This window comes from Galleria mellonella, unplaced genomic scaffold (assembly GCF_026898425.1).
Source record: "Galleria mellonella isolate WM207_F2 unplaced genomic scaffold, CSIRO_AGI_GalMel_v1 utg28, whole genome shotgun sequence".
In the NCBI taxonomy this organism is placed as follows: Eukaryota; Metazoa; Arthropoda; class Insecta; order Lepidoptera; family Pyralidae; genus Galleria; species Galleria mellonella.
In genome coordinates this window covers 639285-664572 of record NW_026442064.1, presented here as the reverse complement: position 1 = coordinate 664572, position 25288 = coordinate 639285, and the positions used below count along the sequence as shown (strand labels likewise).

Below are 25288 nucleotides of genomic sequence, written 5' to 3'. Positions count from 1 at the left end.
AAATTAAAAATAGTACCAGAGTATGTTATAAAAATGCTAAGGGCGTATAATATACGAAATAGCAAAAAAAAAAATAACGTCATTGAGCACATAAATAAAAAATGTACCTGTAATCGATATTAATAGGAAATATCCAAAGCCGTAAAATTATTAAAAAAAAAAATTAATAGTAGTCGAGAAGCAAATAAATCATTTTAGCCAGTTCTCATTAACTATCTATTTACCTAGATAAAAAAAAGTTATAAATACAATTCGAATTTTAAACAGAAAGCCTGTTGATGTACGACGGGATGTCTTATAACACAGATGAATCATTATGTATTCATTATCTTCGTATTATAAACAGATTGAGAATATTTGAATTTAGAACGCGGAATCCGGTTTTGTTAGAAATAGTCACTTTCTCTTATAAATAAAACATAAATAAAATATAATTAAATTTTAGCAACTAATTAATATTTGGCTTTGAATAACAATACAGAATAATAAGAACAACATAATCGTGCCATGTTTTGTTTTAAATTTGTTGGATATTAGAAAAAAAATGACAGCAATTAGTCGATACATTATCGGAAGGCTCATCGCGAACATACTAGACACGCGATACAACTTCTGAAGTAACTCAAGAAAAAACCAACAATATTGGTTTTTGTACAATCGCTGGTGTATTGACCTCAATAACCTGAATGCATTTTCAATGCAACCCTCGGCCACAGTGCAGATATTGTTTAGACGAGCGTCGAATGTCCATCTGTTAGACATAGAAGGCGCCTGTTATAATCGGCTACAGTAATGACGATCTATGAGTTCAACTGTGACATAACTGAAATGGGATCAATATGGGGGTAAATTCCATTGATTGCACAGTGCATTATCGTAATCGATTCTGAATTGACGATGATATCAATTCATGTATAAAATACGGACGAAATTAATACTTCCTTACCTTGAAAAATGTTTTAAAATACCACTATTAGGTATTTGATGTTATTATTGATAGCAAATCTAATGAAGAATTAAAGCTTATTGTTTTGTCATTTTTATATATATAAAAATTTTAACGCTTTTTCGTTATAAATATAGGAATTTTAAATCGAAATTTAGTCGGCTTTTATTAGACTGTTTTGCATTTAATTTAGGGCAAAAATAATTATGCAAATTATATGCAGTTGCGATATCTATTTGACTACTTATCTACGAGGATCACTGTCGTATTGAATAGGTTACTAGAATACAGTCGCTGCAACCGATTTTGTACTTTTTGCGTTACACGGAACAGTGATATTTCATTGCCAATGTTGATACGGTTGATACGGTTGTATCTTTATATATATATATATATATATATATATATTTTTTTTTTGATGATGATAAGGTGAGAATGAATGCAGATCAGTTGGCCCACCATGACGAATTTGACAAGAATTAAACACGATGGGTTCCAGGTGGAACCGCGTGGAGGCCGACCTGAGAGGGTATATTGCTAGCAATGGGGCTATTAGACCCCATTACTAATATTCCATTTCCCCCCAGTATTTTTATATTAGCTATAATAAACACGTCAAGAAACATTATGTAAGTTTTTGTATTTTATGCACGAAAAATTATTAATTCACTCTTGCGCCAACTGCCCACTTCTATCTGTTCTCCTTTAACCAAAGGTTGTCTGTAAGAGATTGCCCTAGCGATAACACCGCCTTTTGTACCTTTATGTGTATATTTCAATCTGTATTTATGTTATTGTATTTCACTTGAACTATTCACTTGTCATTGTATATTTTTATTTATGATGCAATAAAGAGTTAAATAAATAAATACCATAAATAAGTTGAAAAAATAAAATAAAACGAAGAATATATTTCAAAGACGAAATAAATAACACAATAGTAATTGAAACAGTATTGAAATTAGCGGAAAAAGTACCAAAAATCGTCTCAATATGGCGCGTCGTTCCGTTTAAATGTACTTATTTGGTTTTGAATAAACTTATTGTATGTTACATGAGTACTTGCTCGAAGTATGTGTAGTGCTGAATTCAATGTCGCCTTTGTCTTCCCGACGTTGATGGACTGAGGCAATTTAGGATGACAATTTAATTTATTTATTTATTTAAATAACTTTATTGAACACAAGACGATAGGGTACAAATGGCGGATATATTTATTTGTTTTTTTACAACTTAGAATGGCAAACAGGCCGAAGGCCCACCTGATGGAAAGTGGTAACCGTCGCCTATAGACATGAGCAGTACCATGGACATGCTAATAGCATTCTCTACTAGTCAACCTTTGAGATGAACAGTGAATCACGGACGAGGTACTTCACTATTAGGATCATCATCACCTTCATTCCAGCCATTATCCGTCCACTGCTGGATATAAGCCTCCCCCATAGACTGCCATAAAGAACGGTCCTGAGCCACCTGCATCCGCTGACTGTCTGTAATAGATTTCAGGTCGTCACTCCATCTAGTGGGGGGTTGTCCTACACTGCGTTTACCCGTATATAGGTGAAGATATATATATATATAAGCTGACCTGCTTTCATTATTCACCTATCATCTCTCACTGGTACCTCGCCAGTATATATATCTTTCGCGCAGGCGGGGTAACCATTCCATTGAAAAAAGACCCGTTTGTCCTACGGTACTACTATTCCATTTTCATGTATTAAGGTAACGTTTATTAGATAAATTCAAACACTGTGCCCTGGAATTTTGTAACGGTGTCAGGATTCCAGACGTTCTCGATTCCTGGCGTTCATATCAAGCGTTACACTCGGTTATTGGAAATACCCGGCGGCGGGTGAAAACAGGTATTCAAGTCGTATCGTTTCATACATACATACATACATACATATCTGTCACGCTTGTCTCCCATTAGGGTAGGCAGAAACAATGGAACGCCAAATGCTTCGATTCAAACAAACCTCTTTCGCTTCTTCCACATTCATCAATCTTTTCATACACGCTCGCCGGTTACGGGTACTTTTAATTTGGCCCTCCTTCAGCACGGCACCTATTTAGTCAACATACGTCCGTCTAGGGCGGCCCCTACCGACATCTCCGTTCATTCTTGCTCGATAAAACTCTTTCGTAATTCTTCTTTCATCCATCCTATCCAAATGACCAAACCAACGCAACATTCATCGTATCGTTTCTTATAAATTTAAATATTAGATTTATTAAAAAGTGATATAATTAAATTTATATAGCTTTATATATGAAACACTTTCACTAGTGTAGTGTATAAAATATCACTAGGTGAAAGAATAGTGGTATATAATGCAACATGGTAGGTTCATTATGGGGAGACGTTGAAGTGATAACCTTGCCTACGCTATCGGTATACGCTGATAGGGCACCAGTGAAGCTCATAGATGTCGAATTTGCTGCGAGACCGCGTGGAGTTCGACCTGGTAAGATATAGTATAATTATTTTTGTACTTGTAATGTCTCGATTGCATCGTTTCGCCTCCATTTCCTTTAATTATTGATTTATTTTTATTGATCTCCTTTTACTAACCTCCTCTTCGGAGTCGGTTAAAGCGGGAACTGGACTATGGACATAGCAATAGCCGGCTATGGCAATGGTATGCAATGGCTTCATTCCGTGTCGGTGGTCACAGTATGCACTTACTGTTTGCACCGGAAGTTTTGCTATGATATATGTAATATATATATATATATATATATATATATATATTAACACACGCGCGCGTGCACACACTCACACTCACACACACACACGCACACGCACACGCACGCACACGCACACGCACACGCACACACACACACACACACACACACACACACACACACACACACACGCACGCACGCACGCACGCACATGCGCATATATATTATAGACTAGAAAATTATTGTTTATATATATGGATTTATAACTAAATTAGAAGTTAGGAAGCCACTGGCTCCTGACATACAGTCAACTGTAATTTGGGAGTTAGGACTACAGTCAATATTATTTTATCCAATACAAAGTTTTTTTTTTATTGGATGAAAATGGAGTGGTAACCCCGCCTGCGCTAACGGGATACGCTGGCGGGGCACCAGTGAAGGGTGATCGATGAAGATGAAAACAGGCCAGTTGGTCCATCATGATGAATTCATCAGGAATTAACCATGATAGTTTCCAGGCGGAACCGCGAGGAGATCGACCTGGTTGGGTATATTGCTAGCAATGGGATTCTCAGTCTCCATTACTAACAATCCCTTTTCCCCCCGTATTATTATTATTATTAAAAAGTGCCTCTTTGGCCGACATTGAGTCACACGAGTACACTTGTATATCGTTAAAATCCATTTGTTTTCAGCGTCGAATGATTTAATAAATAAGTCAATCGGAACAAATGATGGTAATGTAGCGAAGTCACAGAATAACCTACCGCAGAAATATCTTTAGAATAGAAACCATCTTTATTGTTCGTAATCTCTTTTAAATTGTCATTTTTTTATGATTCTAACGCTGAGTTCTTTTTTATTTTTTTTTTGTTTTTATACATCTTAAAATGGCAAACAAGCTGACGGCCCACCTGATGGAATATGGTAACCGTCGCCTATAGACATGAGCAGTACCATGGACATAACAGAGTATACTGTTTCGTTCATGATACCCCCCATGCGTTGCTATTCCTGAGGACACAGGTGTTATTCCTCTGTACCCAGTAAATTCACGCCATATCCCACCCTTCAAACCGAAACACAGCCATGCAAACACAACTGCTTCACGGTAGAAACACGAATGGGACAGAGGTACCCAAGGAATCGACTTTTGTACAAAGTCTCCCTCCCTTCAGAATGTCCTCATCTACTGAGAAGAACCAGCAAGGAACTCAGCAATAATTCTTGTACATAAATAAATTGTATTCAACATATAGGATTATTTTACATTAGCGGCCCGTCCCGGCGTCGCACGGGTGGACATTTTTAACATTTCCCTTCACTGCTCTGCTCCTATTGATCGTAGCGTGATGAAAAGTATATTATAATCTGCCCAGGAGTATGAAGAATAATTGTACTAAGTTTCGTTAAAATCCGTCAAGTAGTTTTTGTTTCTATAACGAATATACAGACAGACAGACAAAAAATTTTCTGATTGTATTTTTGGCATCAGTATCGATCACTAATCACCCCCTGATAGTTATTTTGGACCTCTCTACATATTTATTATAAGTATAGATTACAGTATCTATTAGAGGGGGAAAGGGATTGTTAGTAATGGAGACTGAGAATCCCATTGCTAGCAATATACTTAACCAGGTCGACCTCCTCACGGTTCCCCCTGGAAACTATCATGGTTAATTCCTGGTGAATTCATCATGATGAGCTAACTGGCCTGTTTTCATTCTCACCTCTCACCCTTCACTGGTGCTCCGCCAGCGTATCCCGTTAGCGCAGGCGGGCTTACCATACCATTTTATCCACAAAAAAAAGTACCTATTAGAAATTCAAGAGAATTTATCTTTTCAAATATTTGTTAACATTATTTGTGTATTTATTTAAATGTATTTGTTTTTAAAATAACTTGCTCCGTTTACGTTCTATACAACTTTTGTTTTCTATTTTCTGTTGATATAAATTGTATTAAAAAAAAAAAAAAACAACGTAATATTAATTGTTTCATTTTATTGCCTATTTTCTTTTGTTCTAATTGTCTGTTATCAGACGTTTTTAATTTCCGTTTCGTTTCTCTTCTCTCTTGTAAAATTCACTACAGCTAAATACACATTGCGATTTCAGGGTCGATATCAAAGTGTTCGCAGAGTTGTTATTCTTATACGAATATCATTTGTAACTGCGTTTATATTAACAAAAAGTAATGAAAATAAAGTAAAAAAAATATAATTCAGCGATATTATAATGCCCATTGTGAGCTGTTTAGTAAGGAAATCTGAGTTTCCGACATCCGTTCGAACGCGCAGTGAACTTTTCAAAACAAACTTGTCGAGTAAAAGTGAACGTGACTATAACGTGATACTCGTATTGACTCAACTCGCTCTGACCCCTCTGAATACACAGCTTCCGTCAATAAATTAGATTTGCACGTAATTATAAATTCATCGGAATTATGTTCGTTCTCGTTTTGTGTACATTTGCGTTTGGGCAACTTTGTACCAGAATGTGTTGAGATTTATCACGAACAGGACGTTTTGTAACACTACACTCTGGCCATGCTGTGTATTGGTGGCAAGGAATGTAAACAATTACAAGAATACGGAGTATTTTGTGTTTATTTCCAAACTAACTTTCATCCGCGACTTCGCGTGCCTGCTACTTGTTTAAGGATCATCCTCGGTACTAAAGTGATCCGAGGTAATGTTTCTTGGCCGCGTTAAAAAAAAGTAGTACGTAGAATTAGAAAATATATTAAATATCGAACGGAGGCAAATGTAATGGACACACACGATGCATTTTATTCATATTTCTTTTTTATTATTATTTTTATTAGGGAATTTCGGGACTGATTTTTGGCCGCAGTAGAATATCGGTGTTTTGTTCTTTTAAGGGCAAAGCAATAAACTGAGCTGTGACCATTTTGTGTTACTATGGCACACGCATGAAAAAAGGAAATTGTTGTTTTACATATTTTCCTTTTTTTTTTGTTGCTTTTTTGTTTTTCATTCTTTTATCTCTTTGACTGTGTATTATGTGTATGCTTGTATTGTAATTTGTGTGCTGTAAGTAATGCAAATAGATTATCTATCCATCTATCCATATTCAAATTATAAAATGTATTAAAACAGAAATATCGTGAATCAAAAATTCTAAAACGATACAAAATTTTACTCCCACATCTATTTGTAAGTTTTTGACACGTTCCTTTAATGGAAGTAGGCCACTACTAAAACACTGTCTATAAAGAATGCTATCGATTTCGTATTTGTTTGTAAAATGTGATGCTGGTTCTTGTTATTATATATTATTTATATTATATTATTTGTAAATAAAATTACCGTCTGTTGACTTGAAGTATATTATGTATTTTTTTGTTCTATTTGCAATTGTTTTATCAATTTTCTTTTTTATAAAAAAACTACAATTGTCAAAGTATATAAAAAGGTTAATTTTGAACAGTATTTACCAGCATAAACATGTAACGTAATAAATAAAAATTAAAATTATCTTGCTCAAAATATTTATAAATGCATTAACAATGTAATTTACAAGTGCAATAAAGAATATATTTGTCCAATACTTTCTTGTGCCACAGTTAGTACTAGTATAAAAAATAATAATACACTATCACTTCTCGTCCCCGAAACATTACGGTGTTTTAAGCGATTTGGGGAAACAAAACATAAACGCCTTCAAAGCAAAAAAATATCTCCAAATTCCATTAAATAAAACTAATTCGAATGACGCCGGTAGGTTCGTCCAATATAGAGCAAATTTACATTTTAAGCTCGATAAAGTGTGGGCATGCGATTGTGATACTTTTTACAATAGTAATAGTTATTAAATTCTTTTGATTACTTCATAAAAAATCCAGAGTTTAAATTTAATTTTTTTTTACTAAAAACAAAAATTCCATACCTAGATGTAGATAGACACATTATTATCACACAATTATTATCTAAGTATAAATCATACTTCACACCAGATCCCATATCTACGGAAAACTTCAACCGAAATTAGCTACTTTTGGATATCAACAGATTGTCTCGTGTTCGAGACATATATTCGTTTAATTAACGCAATCCTTATCTCAGACATTATCAGTCCACTGCTGAACATAGGCCTATCCCATAGACAGCCATCGTTTCATTATAATTCCATTAAATTCTGTTGCAACAGACTATAATTTTCTTTTATATTAATGATCAATCAAATCTCTTTGTACTGGTGGGATTTTATAAATAATAATAAAAAAAAATATACAGTTCAAAAATTTGAAAACAGAACGCAATATATTCAATTAAAAATACATTTCAAATATAGAATGCAGAGACAAAAATTTATGAGTAAATAAAAAATAAAAGCATAACTAACATTCGACGCGCAGAATTGAAAATATAAAAAATACACAAACAAAAATAATTTTTAAATGAATGAAAAATAACGTATAGAATACAACAACATACGACACTGGTGTCCACTAGGTGTGCCATCGATATACTAAAAAAAAAGGTAACAGACTTACCGTTCAGTTCTCTCATATTATCTATTAGTAATAATTAATTTCAAACAGATGGTTGTAGTGCGCGCGCGCGGTTTAAACTGAGCAATTGATAACTCGGGTCTAATATAGATACCGCGACCTTACCACGATCAAGGACGTTGCGTTTAAGGATACTGCAAGCGTTCATTACAAATCTACTATTGTGAACGGATCATGCGCTGGATTTATAAACCCTTAGTTTTTTTTTTTTGATGGGTAAAAATGGTGTGGTAACCCCGCATACGCTAACGGTATACGCTTGCAGAGCACCAGTGAAGGGTGATAGATGAGAATGAAAACAGGCCAGTTAGCCCATCATGATGAATTCATCAGGAATTAACCATGATAGTTTCCAGGGGGAACCGCGACGAGGTCGACCTGGTTGGGTATATTGCTAGCAATGGGATTCTCAGTCTCCATTACTAACAATCCCTTTCCCCCTATAAACCCTTAGTTGATGGGGAGACGAGGATTGTTGACACACGTAATGGGGTCTAGCGGTCCTATTTGCACTACACTAGGTCGACCACCACGCGGTTACTCCTCGGAACCCACCGTGAATTTTAACCGACTTGACATCATCGTTATTTAACCTAACTGGTACTCCGCCAGCGTATACCGATAGTTTAAAACTGGTTGCGATTCTATTTTCATTAAAAAAACACCATGGTTGATGGTTTTAGTACTTTTTTTTATGGATGAAAATATAAATTTAATAAAAAAAATAAAAAATAAAAAAAATTATCCAAGCCTCGAAATGCAGTTCTTTCACTAAAAGAAGCTGTGAGATCTCAAGTATAGAAAACCAAGTCAGTTACTTTAGTCAGTGTCTATGGGAGCACGTGTTCAAGGACTTTGTTGTACAAAAGTCGATTGTTTGGATACCTCTGTCCCATTCGTGTTTCAACCGTGAAGCAGTTGTGTTTGCATGGCTGTGTTTCGGTTTGAAGGGTGGGATATGGCGTGGATTTACTGGGTACAGAGGAATAACACCTGAGTCCTCAGGAATGGCAACGCATGGGGGGTATCATGGATGAAACAGTAGTCTGATATGTGCATGGTACTGCTCATGTCTATAGGCGACGGTTACCACTTTCCATCAGGTGGGCCGTTAGCTTGTTTGCCATTCTAAGTTGTATAAAAAAAATATTTAATCAATTGTCTATCAACATTCATGGTGACTGTATGAAGTTCAGACATCATTATTCCTATAATGATCTTAATAATAACATTGACATAAAAATTACAATTTAATTGAGAAACTGCTCCTTTTTTGAAGTCGGTTATAAATGAACGCAATACGACAGTATTTGATAGGAAATAAGAATTATCGAAATCGGAATAAAATTAACAGATATATAGCACAAAACGAGTACATTTTCTTAACAAAAAAAAAAAAACATGTACTCGTAATATGAAAAGAGTTTTTTTAACCTTGGCGCATACATTGTAAAAAGATTGGGTTTTCTGATACCTAACCCATGATTATAGTTGCGGTTTCACCTTTTCAATACAGTTCTTAAAGGAGATTCACATTTTATCTTGTTTTTTTTTTGTTGTATCATACTATGTATTGTGTTATAACAATAAATTTATATTGAATAAAAATATAAAAAATATGGGGGGAAAGGGATTGTTAGTAATGGAGACTGAGAACCCTATTGCTAGCAATATACCCAACCAGGTCGACCTCCTCGCGGTTCCCCCTGGAAACTATCATGGTTAATTCCTGATGAATTCATCATGATGGGCTAATTGGCCTGTTTTCATTCTCATCTATCACCCTTCACTGGTGCTCCGCCAGCGTATCCCGTTAGCGCAGGCGGGGTTACCATACCATTACCACCCATAAAAAAAATATATATAAAAATATTGAGTATCAACCATGTTGGTATAGCGGTTTAACACTTCGACTCATCTTCCAATGGTCGTGGGTTCGATCCCCATGGACGACTAACAATTTTTTTCATATGACTATTTGTATTGATCTAGATGTTTTATATAAGTGTACAATATGTATATACTCGTATTTAGAAAAAAAAAATGTTAAGAATTTTTATTATTAGTCTGCTACATATATTACAAGTTTTGCTTATTTCAACACTAGATGGCGCCGTGCGACGTGTTCCAGTCGTAGTTGTTAACACGAGTAGGTTACAAAGTTATTAATAATTTCATTAATATGAAATTAGATCTAATTGCTGGCAGTGAGATTTTTTTTTAATAGGTGATAATGGAATGGTAGCCCCACCCGCACTATCGGTATACACCGGCGGGGCACCAGTGAAGGATGATAGGTGAGGATGAAGTAGGTCAGTTAGCCCATCGTGACGAATTCAACAAGAATTGTTCACGATGGTTTCCAGGGGGAACCGCGTGGACGTCGACCTAATAGGGCTAATACCTAATATTGCTAGCAATGGGGTTGTCAAACTCAATTGCTAAAAATTCCTTTCCCCCCTGCAGTGAGATATTATTTTATCTATTATTATATATTCTAGTTATTTAATAGAAAAATAAAAGACAATAAAATGTCCTATCGATTTTGATGATATATTTCTGCTTCATATTTTTTTTTGATGGGTGAAAATGTTATGGTAACCCCGCCTGCGCTAACGGAATACGCTGGCGGAGCACCAGTGAAGGGTGATAGATGAGAATGAAAACAGGCCAGTTAGCCCATCACGATGAATTCATCAGAAATTAACCATGATAGTTTCCAGGGGGAACAGCGAGGAGGTGGACCTGGTTGGGTATATTGCTAGCAATGGGATTCTCAGTCTCCATTACTAACAATCCCTTTCCCCCTGTGTTCCATATAAGTTTTGTCCAGTTTGAAGTCGTATATTATTTCTTGTTTTCATTAAAAACTTCAGCGCAGGTGGAAGTGTGGCGATATAAATCAAACCGACTTTACGGTTGGCATTCGGAATAGAGGAGCGAGACGTCGTGAATAACACCAGAGTCCTTAGGAATGGCAATGCGTGGGGGGTATCATGGGCGAAACAGTATACTCTGTTATGTCCACGGTACTGCTCATGTCTATAGGCGACGGTTACCACTTCCCATCAGGTGGGCCGTCAGCTTCTTTGCCATTCTATGTTGTATAAAAAAATCAAGATTAACATTTTTTTTCTTTCAAATAATCCAAAAAAAATGTGTATTACGTTTACAAGATGTAAGCTTTATTGTTAACAAAAAAATATTTTTGTTATCAATACAGTTTACTACCCAATTGTTTTCGTATAAAAATTATTAGAACTACAATAACAGCTGAGCTATATCTCAAATCGTTCCAGTATACGTATAGATGATACGGAAGGTGTACATGCAAATAGTGACATAAAGAACTAAGTAGACGCTCTTATTAATTAATTATCATTAAAAATGATGTTACAATGCAATTTGGTTTCTACGAAAATATGCAAATGTTAAATTTTAGAATGTTAAGTTGATACAATGATAAAAGCTTCCGCGGTCTGCTCGTGTCAGATGTTTTAATAAATTTTCAATCGACTTCAAAATTAAGGAGGTTTGTAATTCTTTTATATATATATATATATTTTTATGTTTATTGACTCATAACTCAGTCAGTTGTAAACCGATTTGGAAAATTCTTTTTGTTATACAATTTGGAATGGCAAACAAGCTGATAGCCCACCTGATGGAAAGTGGTAACCGTCGCCTATAGACATGAGCAGTACCATGGACATAACAGAGTATACTGTTTCGCCCATGATACCCCCCATGCGTTACCATTCCTGAGGACTCAGATGTTATTCCTCTGTACCCAGTAAATTCACGCCATATCCCATCCTTCAAACCGAAACACAACCATGCAAACACAACTGCTTCACGGTAGAAACATGAATGGGACAGAGGTGTTCAAGCAAACGACTTTTTGTACCGCCTCCCTCTGGTTTTTTTATCTGAAAGGATATATTTACAGAGTGGACCCATAGAAATTTTATTAAAATCAGAAAATAACGGTTATATTGCCACAATTGTGGTCGGTTTTTCTTCGTGGAACATAATGTAATTATAAATTTTACTTGATTGCATCAGACGGTCGATTAATCGAGTAAAGGAGGAGTTACTAAATTTGTCTACGTTTTTGTAAGTACGTAGGTATGTATGTCACGCGATATCTTCATTTATTCTAAATCAGTTTTGATAATTACATTTTGGTATACGATTTATGGTTACGTAAGTAAAATACTTTAAATTTAAATAATTACCAATAAATAAATATTAATCAAGCTGAACAAACAACCGCTGGGGAAGAAAGGTTCTTGAGTGGCGACTCCGTACAGGAAAACGCATAATGTAGGACGATCCCTCCACTAGTTAGAGTGACGACTTCAAATGTATGTTTTTTTTTAATGGATGATAATGGAATGGTAACCTCGCCTGCGCTATCGGTATACACTGGCGAGGCACCAGTGAGGGATGATAGGTGAGGATGAAGCAGGCCAGTTAGCCTACCATGACGAGTCTAACGATAAATCAATCATGATGGTTTCCAGGGGGAACCACGGGGAGGTCGACCTGACAGGGTATATTGCTAGCAATGGGGTTACTAATCCCTATTACTAACAATCCCTTCTCCCTCCACTTCAAATGTATTGCAAGGAGATGGTGGATGCAGATGGTTTAGGACCGTTTCTTATGGTAGTCTATGGGGGAGGCCTATGTTCAGCGGTGGACGGATAATGGCTGAAACGATGAAGATGATCAATGAACCATACTGAGCTATTTTTATTTTAAAATGACATAGGTCTACCTATGTCATTTTAAAATAAAAATAGCTCTTAAGTCTATAATAATTAAGTGTTTTTTTTGTTTAGCAAAATCTAATTGTTTTTCTATCACATTTAGCTTTGACTAAGTGTATTTTGAACTGTAAATGAGTGTCTCCTAAATCAAAACTTGTTTGAAAATTGCAAAGATATTCAAATAGTAATAATGTCAATGTTTCTTAACAATGGAATTAGTTGTGTTGCTTGTCGAGTACTTTGTATTGCTTTTGATTATAACAGACTATTACGAAGGGTCACGAAGGTGACATTTGATAGTAAACAGCTGTCCAGCCATTTAATACACCTATTATGTATTTAACTGTCCACTGCTGAACATAAGCCTCTACTTTGGTGGCTTGCCAGTAGTTGCCACGCTTGGCAGGTGTATTAGCAACCGCAGTTATGCTTTGGTGATGTTTTAAGTAAGGACGTTGTTGCCCATCCCTCGCCCTCCCATAGTCGCCTCTCATTGTGATTATTTCTTGTAATTATTTATATTTATAATAAGTTTACTATTGTAATCTTTTGGAGGAAACAATAAAGAGTATCTATCTATCTATCTATCTTACCACACTCACAGGAAAAAAAGGGGTGGCCTATTCTAAGCCGGGATCACAAAAATAATATATGCTAGGTATTTATTGATACCAGAACTCTATCCTGCACTAAAGTGCAGGATAGAGTTCTGGTATCAATAAAGATGGTGCAGTAAAGAGTTCTGGTTCTGTCATCTGTAATATATCTGTCACTGAGAATATGGTCTATCTATCATAAAATTGGTAAATTTTTTACAATAACACCGATTGGCCCTCAATTTAGGACACTACTGTGACAATAAGAACCGGATAGTGAATCCAGACAATGCAGAACTTTTAATTCAGAAAAATGTATTCCCTAAAATGCCCTTATTATTTAGAGAAAACAACGCGCCCAATAATAATAACTTATAATAATTGATTTGGTTTCTCTTTACAGTTCAACACAGAGAAATACAATGAGTCATACTTATATTAAATTACAGGGTCTTCTCTAATATAATTGTTACTTAGTGTACATTGACGCTTATCTGTGAGAGCTTTTTTTTTTTGATGGGTGAAAATGGTATGGTAACCCCGCCTGCGCTAACGGGATACGCCGGCGGAACACCGGTGAAGGGTGATAGATGAGAATGAAAACAGGCCAGTTAGCCCATCATGATGAATTCATCAGGAATTAACCATGATAGTTTCCAGGGAGAACCGCGAGGAGGTCGACCTGGTTGGGTATATTGCTAGCAATGGGATTCTCAGTGTCCATTACTAACAATCCCTTTCTCCCTTATCTGTGAGAGCTGTATACACCTTTAATTGATGTGTTCATATGGCCTTAAGCTTGGTAGTGAGGAGTGAGATGTTTTTGTTCAAGTAAACTTAGATTTAAGCATTTTTAATAGTAGTTTTTCACTTTTTACTTACTTATAACATTGTATATTGTCTGCTTAATTGTTGTGAGCATATTGTTGGTGTGTCTTTTATAAATAAATAAATTAATTAATTATTCATCCATCAGATGGATACTTTGTGCAAAAATCATTTGCTTGGGCGCCTATGTCCCATTCGTGTTACTACCGTGAAGCAGTTCTGTTTGCATGGCTGCGTTTCGGTTTGAAGGGTGAGATATGGCAGTGAATTTACAGGGTATAGAGAAATAACACCTGAGTCCTCAGGAATGGCAACGCATGGGGGGTATCATGGGTGAAATAGTGTACTCTGTTATGTCCATGGCCAGACATGAGCAGTAATGTCTATAGATAACGGTTATCACTTTCCATAAGGTGGGCCGTCAGCTTGTTTGTCATTCTAAGTTGTATAACAAATCAAATTATAAATATAATTGTAGGAGACTGGTGCCTCAGATAGGTATAAAAATGTATGAACTTGACCGGTAGTCAAGTGTTTTGTTTTAATATAATATAATCATAAAGGGTGACAGAAAATTTTTCAAATTTAATTCACCTGATGCGCTGCACGATTTCGCCACTTTTTGCTACTAAATCGACCGATATAGCGTACGTTTTTTTTTTTTGATGGGTGAAAATGTAATGGTAACCCCGCCTGCGCTAACGGTATACGCTGGCGGGGCACCAGTGAGGGATGGTAGGTGGATAATGAAAAAAAAAAGCAGACTGACGTCAGCCCATCGTGATAAATACATCTGGAATGCAGCACGATGGTTTCCAGGGGGAACCGCGTGGAGGTCGACTTGACAGAGTATATTGCTGAGCAATGAGACTGAAAGCTCGCATTACTAACAATCCCTTCCCCCCTGCCGATACAGCGTACTGTTGTAATTGTTAAAATCGAATGAACGGCACAAGAGACCGGTATGCAAATGTTATGCAAACGACTCCACGATCTGCACGGCTCTGCTCCGTAACATTGACAAAGAGAATTTTTCAACCTAATTATTATCTGATATGCAGGCTATTAGCCTCCTGTTTGTGTTTCATTAGGTATTTACAAGAGTCTAGAAAAATTAACGTTTTGTACTACTAAAAACGATTTAATTTATATGTATAAATATATGTATTAATTAATACATATAATAAAATCGTAACTTTTTTTTTGTATATGTATGTTGTAATTTGTGCTGTAAGTAAGTAATGCAAATAAATTATCAATCTATTTATCTATCTAACTGGTCGCTGTCTGTACATGAAATATATATATATATATATATATATATATATATATATATATATATATATATATATATATATATATATATTTTAGGGGGGCTTTATGAATGCAATAGAATACAAATCGATGAGTTTTAGATTTTTTGTCTGTTTTATTATACGTTTGTGCACGCTAATCTCAGGAATGGTTTAAACTATTTCAATGCGATTTTTACCAATACATTGTGGTTTGCTCCACTGAACAGTTAATATTTTTTTTATATCACGTGAATTTATTTATTTATTATTTGAAAAAAACACAAAGTTACAAACACAAGATACACTGGGCCCCACACTAGGCGAACCTGTATCGTGGGCACCCGACAAAGATTAACAAATCACAATGTTATAATGAAAAGTATATATCACGTGAAAAGTGAAAAATTTTATAAAGAAGTTTGTGAGCGAGTAAGAGAAAAGATTTGGACTTATTTTCTTCATTAGTTATTTATTAGATAGAGTAGATAGTTTGTAATAAAATTAGTATAGAATCAACATGAAGTAAATCCATTCAATTTAGTTAAATAATTATCAAAAGGGGTTCAAAACTGAACCCTTTATAATAAATTCATTTGAAGTGAACATATACAATAGTGCATTGTACACATACAAAAGATAAAAGACTTGAGTATTGATTTAATTCGACTTAGACTCCCTTAAAACCGTATAATCTACTGAGAGGGTTGAAATTCAGCAGCAATTTGTGTGAAGTGTTAGTTTCTGTATAGTTCTCGGGTAAGTTGATTTGGAGTTTTGGCTGAAGCCGTGTAAAGCCTAATTAAAACGTTTGCAAAGGCATCCATACCAAACAGCAAAGGTTCTCGCTGCCTGTAGAAACTACAAAGCAAACGTGAGGCAGTGTGTGAGTATAAGACCGAATAGATTGGGTGGAAGTGGCACTCATATAGTTTCTTTTATAAATGCGGTAATGCGTACCATTTGGAACGTTGTTGCGAGTCTCAAACGATTGAGGGAACGTTAGCGTAATCTATTTTGGTCACATAAACCGTATTCTATTTTGTAAAAGAGTTAAAAAGAGACAGGCGTGTGCGCGAGATGATTTATGAAAGTGCTGAAAGTAAGAGACGTAAAGACAGAGGCGGAAAGAACCGTGCGGTTCTTTCCGCCTATCCTGTAAGAGATAAGGCGTGAAAGTAGACGATAATAAATAATTTTACGATGGAGCGAGATGTATTCTCTTAAATGTTCTTTCCTTGAGTTGGATTTCGCTTGCAAACGTAAATAAGATGCGAACCATCAGCGTGTCAAAATGGTTATACTATTATGATTTCACACGAGTGCCTCTTCTAGCTGGATACGTGTCTTATGTTGTGGGTGTCAAGATTAATGCAATTTCCACGATTCAAATAGATACAAACTTTACTAACGAGACAGCTAACGGACTTGTGTTTCTGTCATAAGCAGCAGTTACTAACAAATTTAATGTGCAACAAACAGGAGTATACTTCGCATTGGGCTCCATTCTACAATGTTCACAGCCAGTGTTTACCGGTGATTACTTCACTTCATGGAATTCTATACTTTTATTGAGCGTAAATTTTTTTTATGCTATTTAGACTATACTTGATACGACACGACGAACTTACAAAAATTATAATAGAAGGTAAGATAGAAGGAAGGAGGGAAAGAGGGAGACCGAGGTATAGTTACATCAGGCAGATCAAGGAAGGTGTTGGTGTCGTGTCGTATCAAGAGGTGAAGAGACTCGCTGAAAATCGTAGTGAGTGGTAAGAGCTCCGCTCTTAAATAGGATAGATAGATACACTTAGAATGGCAAAAAAGCTGCCGTCCCACCAGATGGAAAGTGGTAACCGTCGCCTATAGACATGAGCAGTACCATGGATATAACAGAGTATACTGTTTCGCACATGATACCCCTCATGCGTTGCCACTCCTGAGGACTCAGATGTTATTCCTCTGTACCCTATAAATTCACTGCCATATCCTACCCTTCAAACCGAAACACAGCCATGCAAACACAATGCCCAAGCAAGCGACTTTTGTACAAAGTCTCTCTCTGACAAAAAAAATAATTTTCCAAATGGAATACTTTATAATTGTATGACGTAATGGTGGCTCCACCTGTGGTCTTACGAGAGCGTAATCGCTTTCGTCGTAAAACCAATCGATGTATCGGCATAATTGTCTTTATATCTTTTTTTCCCTTTATTTAGGTCAACAAACAGTAGACACAATGACAATATACTTATATAGGGGAGAGGGATTGTTAGTAATGGAGACTGAGAATCCCATTGCTAGCAATATATCCAACCAGGTCGACCTCCTCGCGGTTCCCCCTGGAAACTATCATGGTTAATTCCTGATAAATTCATCATGATGGGCTAACTGGCCTGTTTTCATTCTCATCTATCACCCTTCACTGGTGCTCCGCCAGCGTATCCCGTTAGCGCAGGCGGGGTTACCATACCATTTTTACCCAGCAAAAAAAATATACTTATATACATATGTATCTAAATATCAATAATTTTACTGTCACCAACGGCGTTGGCCACCTATTACTGTAAAATAAAATATTTAAAATGGTTGTGTGCAACTACTTGTACAAAATCAAACATATACACATACATACATGAATGACAGAAATGTAAAGAGGTGCGTACCAGTGATCCACTCGAAATCAAAGAACTTCCAAATTGGTGTTATAATATTTTAAAAATTTAAATATATTTACTATATTATTATTAATGTTAAAGTTTTTTTTTATACAACTTAGCATGGCAAACAAGCTGACGGCCCACCTGATGTAAAATGGTAACCGTCGTCTATAGACATGAGCAGTACCATGGACATAACAGAGTATACTGTTTCGCCCATGATATCCCCATGCGTTGCCTTTCCTGAGGACTAAGGTGTTATTCCTCTGTACCCAATAAATTTACGCCATATCCCACCCTTCAAATCGAGACACAGCCATGCAAACACAACTGCTTCACGGTTGAAACACGAATGGGACAGAGGTACCCAAGCAATCGACTATTGTACAAAGTCTCCCTCTGGTAAAAAATTCGTAACAATGGATGAATGTTTGTTGCTCTTTCACACAAAAACTATTGAATGGATTTGAATGAATTTTGGTACACGGGTAGGTTACACCTTAGCTTAGCACATATTATACTTTATAAGACTGATTCACGCGGACAAAGCCGTGGAATAAGGCTAGTGTATAATAATAATAAAAATAATTTGTTGCGGAATAGAAGATGGTACAATTGTGTTTTATAGGTACTCAATATTCACAATGTAATTGTGCCATATGACGGTGAGTATTAATTAAGCGTCGCATATGGATGTAAATAACACATTCCATGGACATTATGTTGATTGCCGTATGACGCCAAACCACCCTTTGATACGTCGCCATTCCTTATCAGTAACTTTATGGAGGAAAAGTGCTGGATAGATACCATGGATTATTTTTTTTATTGATGGTAATGGAATGGTTACCCCACCCGCGCTAACGGTATACACAAACGGGGCACCAGTGAGTGGTGAAAGGTGAGAATGAAAAGGCAGCTCAGTTAGCCTATAGTGATGAATACACTAGGAATTCAGCACGATGGTTTCCAGGGGAGACCATATGGATATCGACCTTATGGGGCATATTGCTAGCAATGGGACGGATAGTTTGCATTACTAACAATCCCTTCCCCCCATCATGGAGTCGTTACTGTATAACGCGTGCAGTGCAATAAAACAATATTAACTGCCAATTTAACACTGCATTTACTGGGTTAATGTGTCGCCCCCGGTGATGTCAATAACCTTAAGTGACACTTAATAATGACATAATTGCTAAATATATATATATATATATATATATATATATATATATATATATATATATATACACCTATATATATATATATATATATATATATATACCATTTAAACCTCTGCCCATTTATGAAAAGATAAATAGACAGATAGTAAGATAAATCTTTTAATAATTTAACGATTACTGAACGAGTTACAACGTAGTAGTTTAGTAGCTATATTAACTATATACCAGAGTATATACCAGACGAAGATTTTGTACAAAAGTCATTTGCTTGGGTACCTCTGCCCCATTCGTGTTTCTACCGTGAAGCAGTTGTGTTTGCATGGCTGTGTTTCGGTTTGAAGGGTGGGCATATATATGGCAGTGAATTTACGAGGTACAAAGGAATAACACCTGAGTCCTCAGGTATGGCAACGCATGGGGGATGTCATGTGTGAAACAGTATACTCTGTTATGTCCATGGTACTGCTCATGTCTGTAGACGACGGTCACCACTTTACATCAGGTGGGCCGTCAGCTTGTTTACTATACTAAGTGGCATAAAAAAAAATTAGGCATTCAATATTCGCGAATGTGATAATGAATAATAAGATAGACAAGTGTTGGCCACAATAATGACCATTTGAAGGGCAAAAAATTGCAGAGAATAAAAAATATTGATTTGTCCTTTCCTCTTATCATTCAAATGTGCATTATTCGGATAAGATATGCACATTTCGGTATGCACAGTAAATAAAGAATCAAAACAGGTTTCAGCAAATACATTTACATTAATTATTAGAACGTGACGATATTTTTTTTTTAAATATTCGATCGTAACTTTTTAAATAAAAACATTAATTTTGTATTTATATTCTATGTTTTCTTAGTAAACAATGATCTGTCGTTCGAAATTTAAAATTTAGAAACTGATCGCTGGGTGTGGTCATAATTAGTTTTTTATAGGAAAATGGATACATAGGAATATAGTATAGATAATAGTTTTTTTTTAATGGGTGATAATGGAATGGTAACCCCACCCGCGCTATCGGTGTACACCGGCGGGGCACCAGTGAAGGATGATAGGTGAGGATGAAGCAGGCCAGTTAGCCCATCGTGATGATTTCAACAAGAATTGTTCACGATGGTTTCCAGGGGGAACCGCGTGGAGGTCGACCTAATAGGGCATATTGCTAGCAATGGGGCTGTCAAACTCCATTGCTAACATACCCTTTCCCCCCTATGGAAAATAGTTAGAAATATGTAGACATAGAACAATTTCTTTTGAGACTATTTGAAATACAGACTTTTATACGATTGTTGTGCTAACAAGTTTGCATCAGGCGAGCCGTCAGTTTATCCTCGACAGACATGAATAGTGTTGTGAATATAATAGAATTCGTTGTATTGCCCATTGATTGTAATCTCAGGCGTATTTTTCATGAAAAAAAAAAGAAATGTAATCACTCTGCTATATTTATAAATTTTTTAGTACAGGAAATGTTTCCAAGGTGTACTTAATGTTAAAAGCATTCTGTCCAAGTCATGCTAGCATTGCTTCTTAGAGGTAGAAACACGTGTGAGACAACAATATACATGCAGATATTTTTATACAAATGTTTACAGACAAAACAGTGTTTACAGAAAAAAAAGCGTGTATGGTAAAAATTACAAAATACAAAATATATTTTTTCATTTTAATTTTGCTAAAAAACCAGTAACATTGACTTTATTTCCTTTCAATATACAATATAAATCGAAAGCTATGCAAATAACGACACCATTTGCATAATATATTGAGAGTAATTTTTAAATTAATTAAAAAAAAAAAGCCTTTCTATCAGAATTCGTCCATTATGCAAATAATGTAGTTACGTCAGAAATAAAGTGATGTTTGGTCGGATCCGAGTTCGTTATGATGACTTCATTGATTCCATAATGATTTGGTATGTAGTTTTTTTTATATCTACCTGTTTCTTTTCTCTTACGACGAGATATTTTATTTTTATCCGAGCAGTAAGTGCTTTATATTATTCTCAATTTCGTGTATAATATAGTATATGTCATATATGTGTAAGTATATTTGTTATTCATATATATTTATTCGTTTTTATATGTAATTTTAGTATGTGTGTATATCAATAATTACTAGTACCGCATTCGAGTATTCTGACACTTCTCTATGGTTGACTGAGATGTTAATCCTCTGTACCCTGTAAATTCACTGTAATATCCCACCCTTCAAACCGAAACACAGCCATGTAAATACAACTGCTTCACAGTATAAACATGAATGAGGCAGAGGTACCCAAGGAATCGACTTTTGTACAAAATCTCTCTCTGGTGCTATTTTTATTCACATTTTTGTTCAGTTTACATACAATAATACCTGAGTCCTCAGGAATGGCAACGCATGGGAAGTATCATGGGCGAAACAGTATATTTTATTATGTCCATGGTACTGCTCATGTGTATAGGCGACGGTTACCACTTTCCATCAGGTGGGCCGTCAGCATGTTTGCCATTCTAAGTTGTTTAAAAATAAAAACCTAAAGCTTGCATCAACTTTTTTTTCACAGAATCGTAAAAAATGAGGTATTTTTGAAAATGCATTTGAATGGACTCAGAGATGTTTGCTCTTCTTGTTTAAACTGCCACAGATGTTTGCGAGACAGGAACAAGTGTCGTAAAATGGTAAAAGTAAAAAGTTTGTTCTCTCCTCGAAAGAGTTGAACATTTTCATTTTTAAAATATATAATGCTTGATACATCTACTAAACATAGAAAACCGAACATAAAAAAGTACAACCTAATTGGGATCCTCCTTTTTTTTAAGTCGGTTGAAAATTGATAATCTCTAATATTCAAATTTTATTTAAGGAAAGCAACAGTTGACTTTCTTGCCTATTTATTCTTCTCAGTTGGAGACTTTGTACAAAAGTCGTTTGCTTGGGTACCTCTGTCCCATTTGTGTTTCTACCGTGAAGCAGTTGTGTTTGCATGGCTGTGTTTCGGTTTGAAAGGTGGGATATGGCAGTGAATTTACTGGGTACAGAGGAATAACACCTGAGTCCTCAGGAATGGCAACGCATGGGAAGTATCATGGGCGCAACAGTATACTCCTACTGTTATGTCCATGGTACTGCTCATATCTATAGGCGACGGTTACCACTTTCCATCAGCTGGACCGTCAGTCTGTTTGCTATGCTAAGTTGCAAAAAAAAAGTTGAAATTGCATTCCAATTTAAAACTATAAAAATAAAATATTTTGACTCTATTTTATTTAAATGTTTGGCTTCATAACCTTAATAGTACGCATTCGGCTTAGTGTAGACTGGTTTTGATATTTTTTTTCTTAATAAAAGAATATAAATATATGTCCTCTAGTTACATAGTTGATATACACAAAACAGTATAATAAATTTACCCTTTATTTACACTTGAGAGCACCTTGCTTTTAAGTTTTTCTACACGTTCAAGTGTACATTACTTGTAAATTTGCTGATTGAATTTAAATAAAATGCAACAACTTTTTTAATACTTAAATATAATTTTTTACAACGTTTATTTGAGTGTATGTATAAATTGTCTAATGTCTAAATTGAAATCATTGGTGTTTTATTCTATTAAGCCTTTCGTGCCTGTTATAGTAACTCGAGGGCTGAAGATGCCCTGTCTGTATGGGAGATTAAAAAAATGTTCGTCATATTTTGAATATAAGCTATTAACTGTCTACTGCTAAATACAGGGGAGCTTTATTGGAGGGGGAGGGGGGGGGTTGCTAGTGGTTGCCACTCTTGGCAGGCGGTTTGACAACTACAGTCAAGATTTAGTAATGTTTAAAGAGGAACGATGCTGCCCATTCCTCGACTATTAAGTTTCTCTTAGTTATCTCTTACGATACTCACAGGGAAGGTAGGGTTGGCCCATTCTATGCCGGGACCACACGGCTGTATATTCAGAAAAAATGTTTAGTATAAGTGGTAAAATACTCCTTTGGAAGAATACTGATTTTTCCCTGTGTATGCTACTGTGTATAATACGGCCAATCTGTCCGTGTGGTCCCGGCATAGAATAGGCTACCCCTTCCGTTCCAGTAGGTGTCGTAAGAGGCGACTACAGGTACTTAATGGTCGAGGGATGAGCAGCAGGTGTTCCTCTTTAAACATCACCAAAGTCTAACTGCAGTTGCCAACCCACCTGTCAAGCGTGGCAACTACTGGCAAAACTCCCCCAATAGGAAGGCCTATGTTTAACAGTGGGCAGTTAACGACTGATATAATGACGTTTTATACTATATTACTAGCTAATGATTTAGTCAACTAATTATGATTATTTTTTTTAAATCATTACAATCAAAGATAGAGAAAAAAAAAACAAATATTTCTTCATTATAATATCAGTATAAACTATTATTAAAATAAGTCACGATAATTATAATATTAGATAAAGGATATGGCCTGGGATAGAGCTGGCTGGAGGAAGATGCATGAATTAGTTGCACCGACAAGAGGAAACTCTTAAATGAAAATGCAAAATTATAATATATCCATCTGTTAACAAACAAAGTTATGTATTATTTAAATAAGACATAAAAAAGTAGAAACAACAATTTTTTTTTTGTTTTTTTTTATACAACTTAGAATGGCAAACAAGCTGACGGCCCACATGATGGAAAGTGGTAACCGTCGCCTATACACATGAGCAGTACCATGGACATAACAGAGTATACTGTTTCGTCCACGATACTCCTCATGCGTTGCCATTCCTGAGGACTCAGGTGTTATTCCTCTGTACCTGGTAAATTCACGCTATATCCCACCCTCACCACTATCACCACCCGAAACACAGCCATGCAAACACAGCTGCTTCACGGTTGAAACACGAACGGGACAGAGGTAGCCAAGCAATCGACTTTTGTACAAAATCTCCCTCTGGTAAAATAAATGCCTATGCTAATAAAGTGCTTACGAACGTTAAATATGGGGTGATGAACTTTTTACTTCTCAACAATAACACGTTGATAAAAAGGAATGTACGTAAGCGTGGTCTTCGTATCTGCATGAATGCTGACACGACGAGCTGATACTGCACGTGTCACTTCTCATAGTTGGCTGTACCATGTCAGCGTAATTTGTAATTAAAGGATGTGGATATCCCATCCCTGGGATTGTGTTGCCGCGTCAGGACTTCTGCTATCTGTGCTTGCTACAATATCTAGTTTCGACAGTGTACAAAGTATTTATTCGTGGGCATATTAATAAGGCCTTATCGTACCTGTTGGCAACACATATAAATCACAATATCCTTTATAGACAGTTGAGAACTTGGGAAAGTTCAAATTTGGTATGTTAAGTTAGGTAGCTGTTTGTGAATAAGGTAAAAGTGTAAAAAAATTAATTTAACAAATGATGTTTTTAGATAAAAAAAAACAGCGTCACTGTTTACAAAAAAAGAAAACATAAATATCATCAGTTTTAAAATAGGTAAAGAATATAATGTAACATACAAAAAAATTAAGGGGAATTAAGAATCTGTTTGGTTTGTAAACATTTGGATGGTAACAATACAAATATTAACATTTCTTTAACTGTTTCAACATTCAATTTCTTTTTTATGTATCTCCATGAAAAAGACGTGTGAAAAAAGTTCTTGAGTGGCATTGACATCGTGTAGGTAAACGTAGTGTTGGACGACCTCACCACATACGACGTAATTTGAATATAGAACAATTTTTTTATTCCGTCCAATCAATATACTTCGAAAACGCGGACAATGTCGCGGATGGAAACTAGTTA

At 35.7% G+C, this 25288-nt stretch overlaps 1 protein-coding gene across 3 annotated transcripts in view; it reads right to left on the bottom strand.

Moving 5' to 3' along the window:
* LOC113517846 (uncharacterized) overlaps positions 1-25288 on the bottom strand; it is a 73050-nt gene that overhangs the window by 19293 nt on the left and 28469 nt on the right. The window contains exon 1 of one of the 3 annotated variants that reach the window (XM_026902582.3): positions 8160-8274. The exons of the other annotated variants lie outside the window; for them this stretch is intronic. Coding sequence (XP_026758383.2) covers positions 8160-8175 — 16 coding nt within the window. The 5' untranslated portion in view covers positions 8176-8274. Of the gene's footprint in view, positions 1-8159; positions 8275-25288 lie in introns of those variants that run through there. 3 annotated transcript variants of the gene reach the window in all.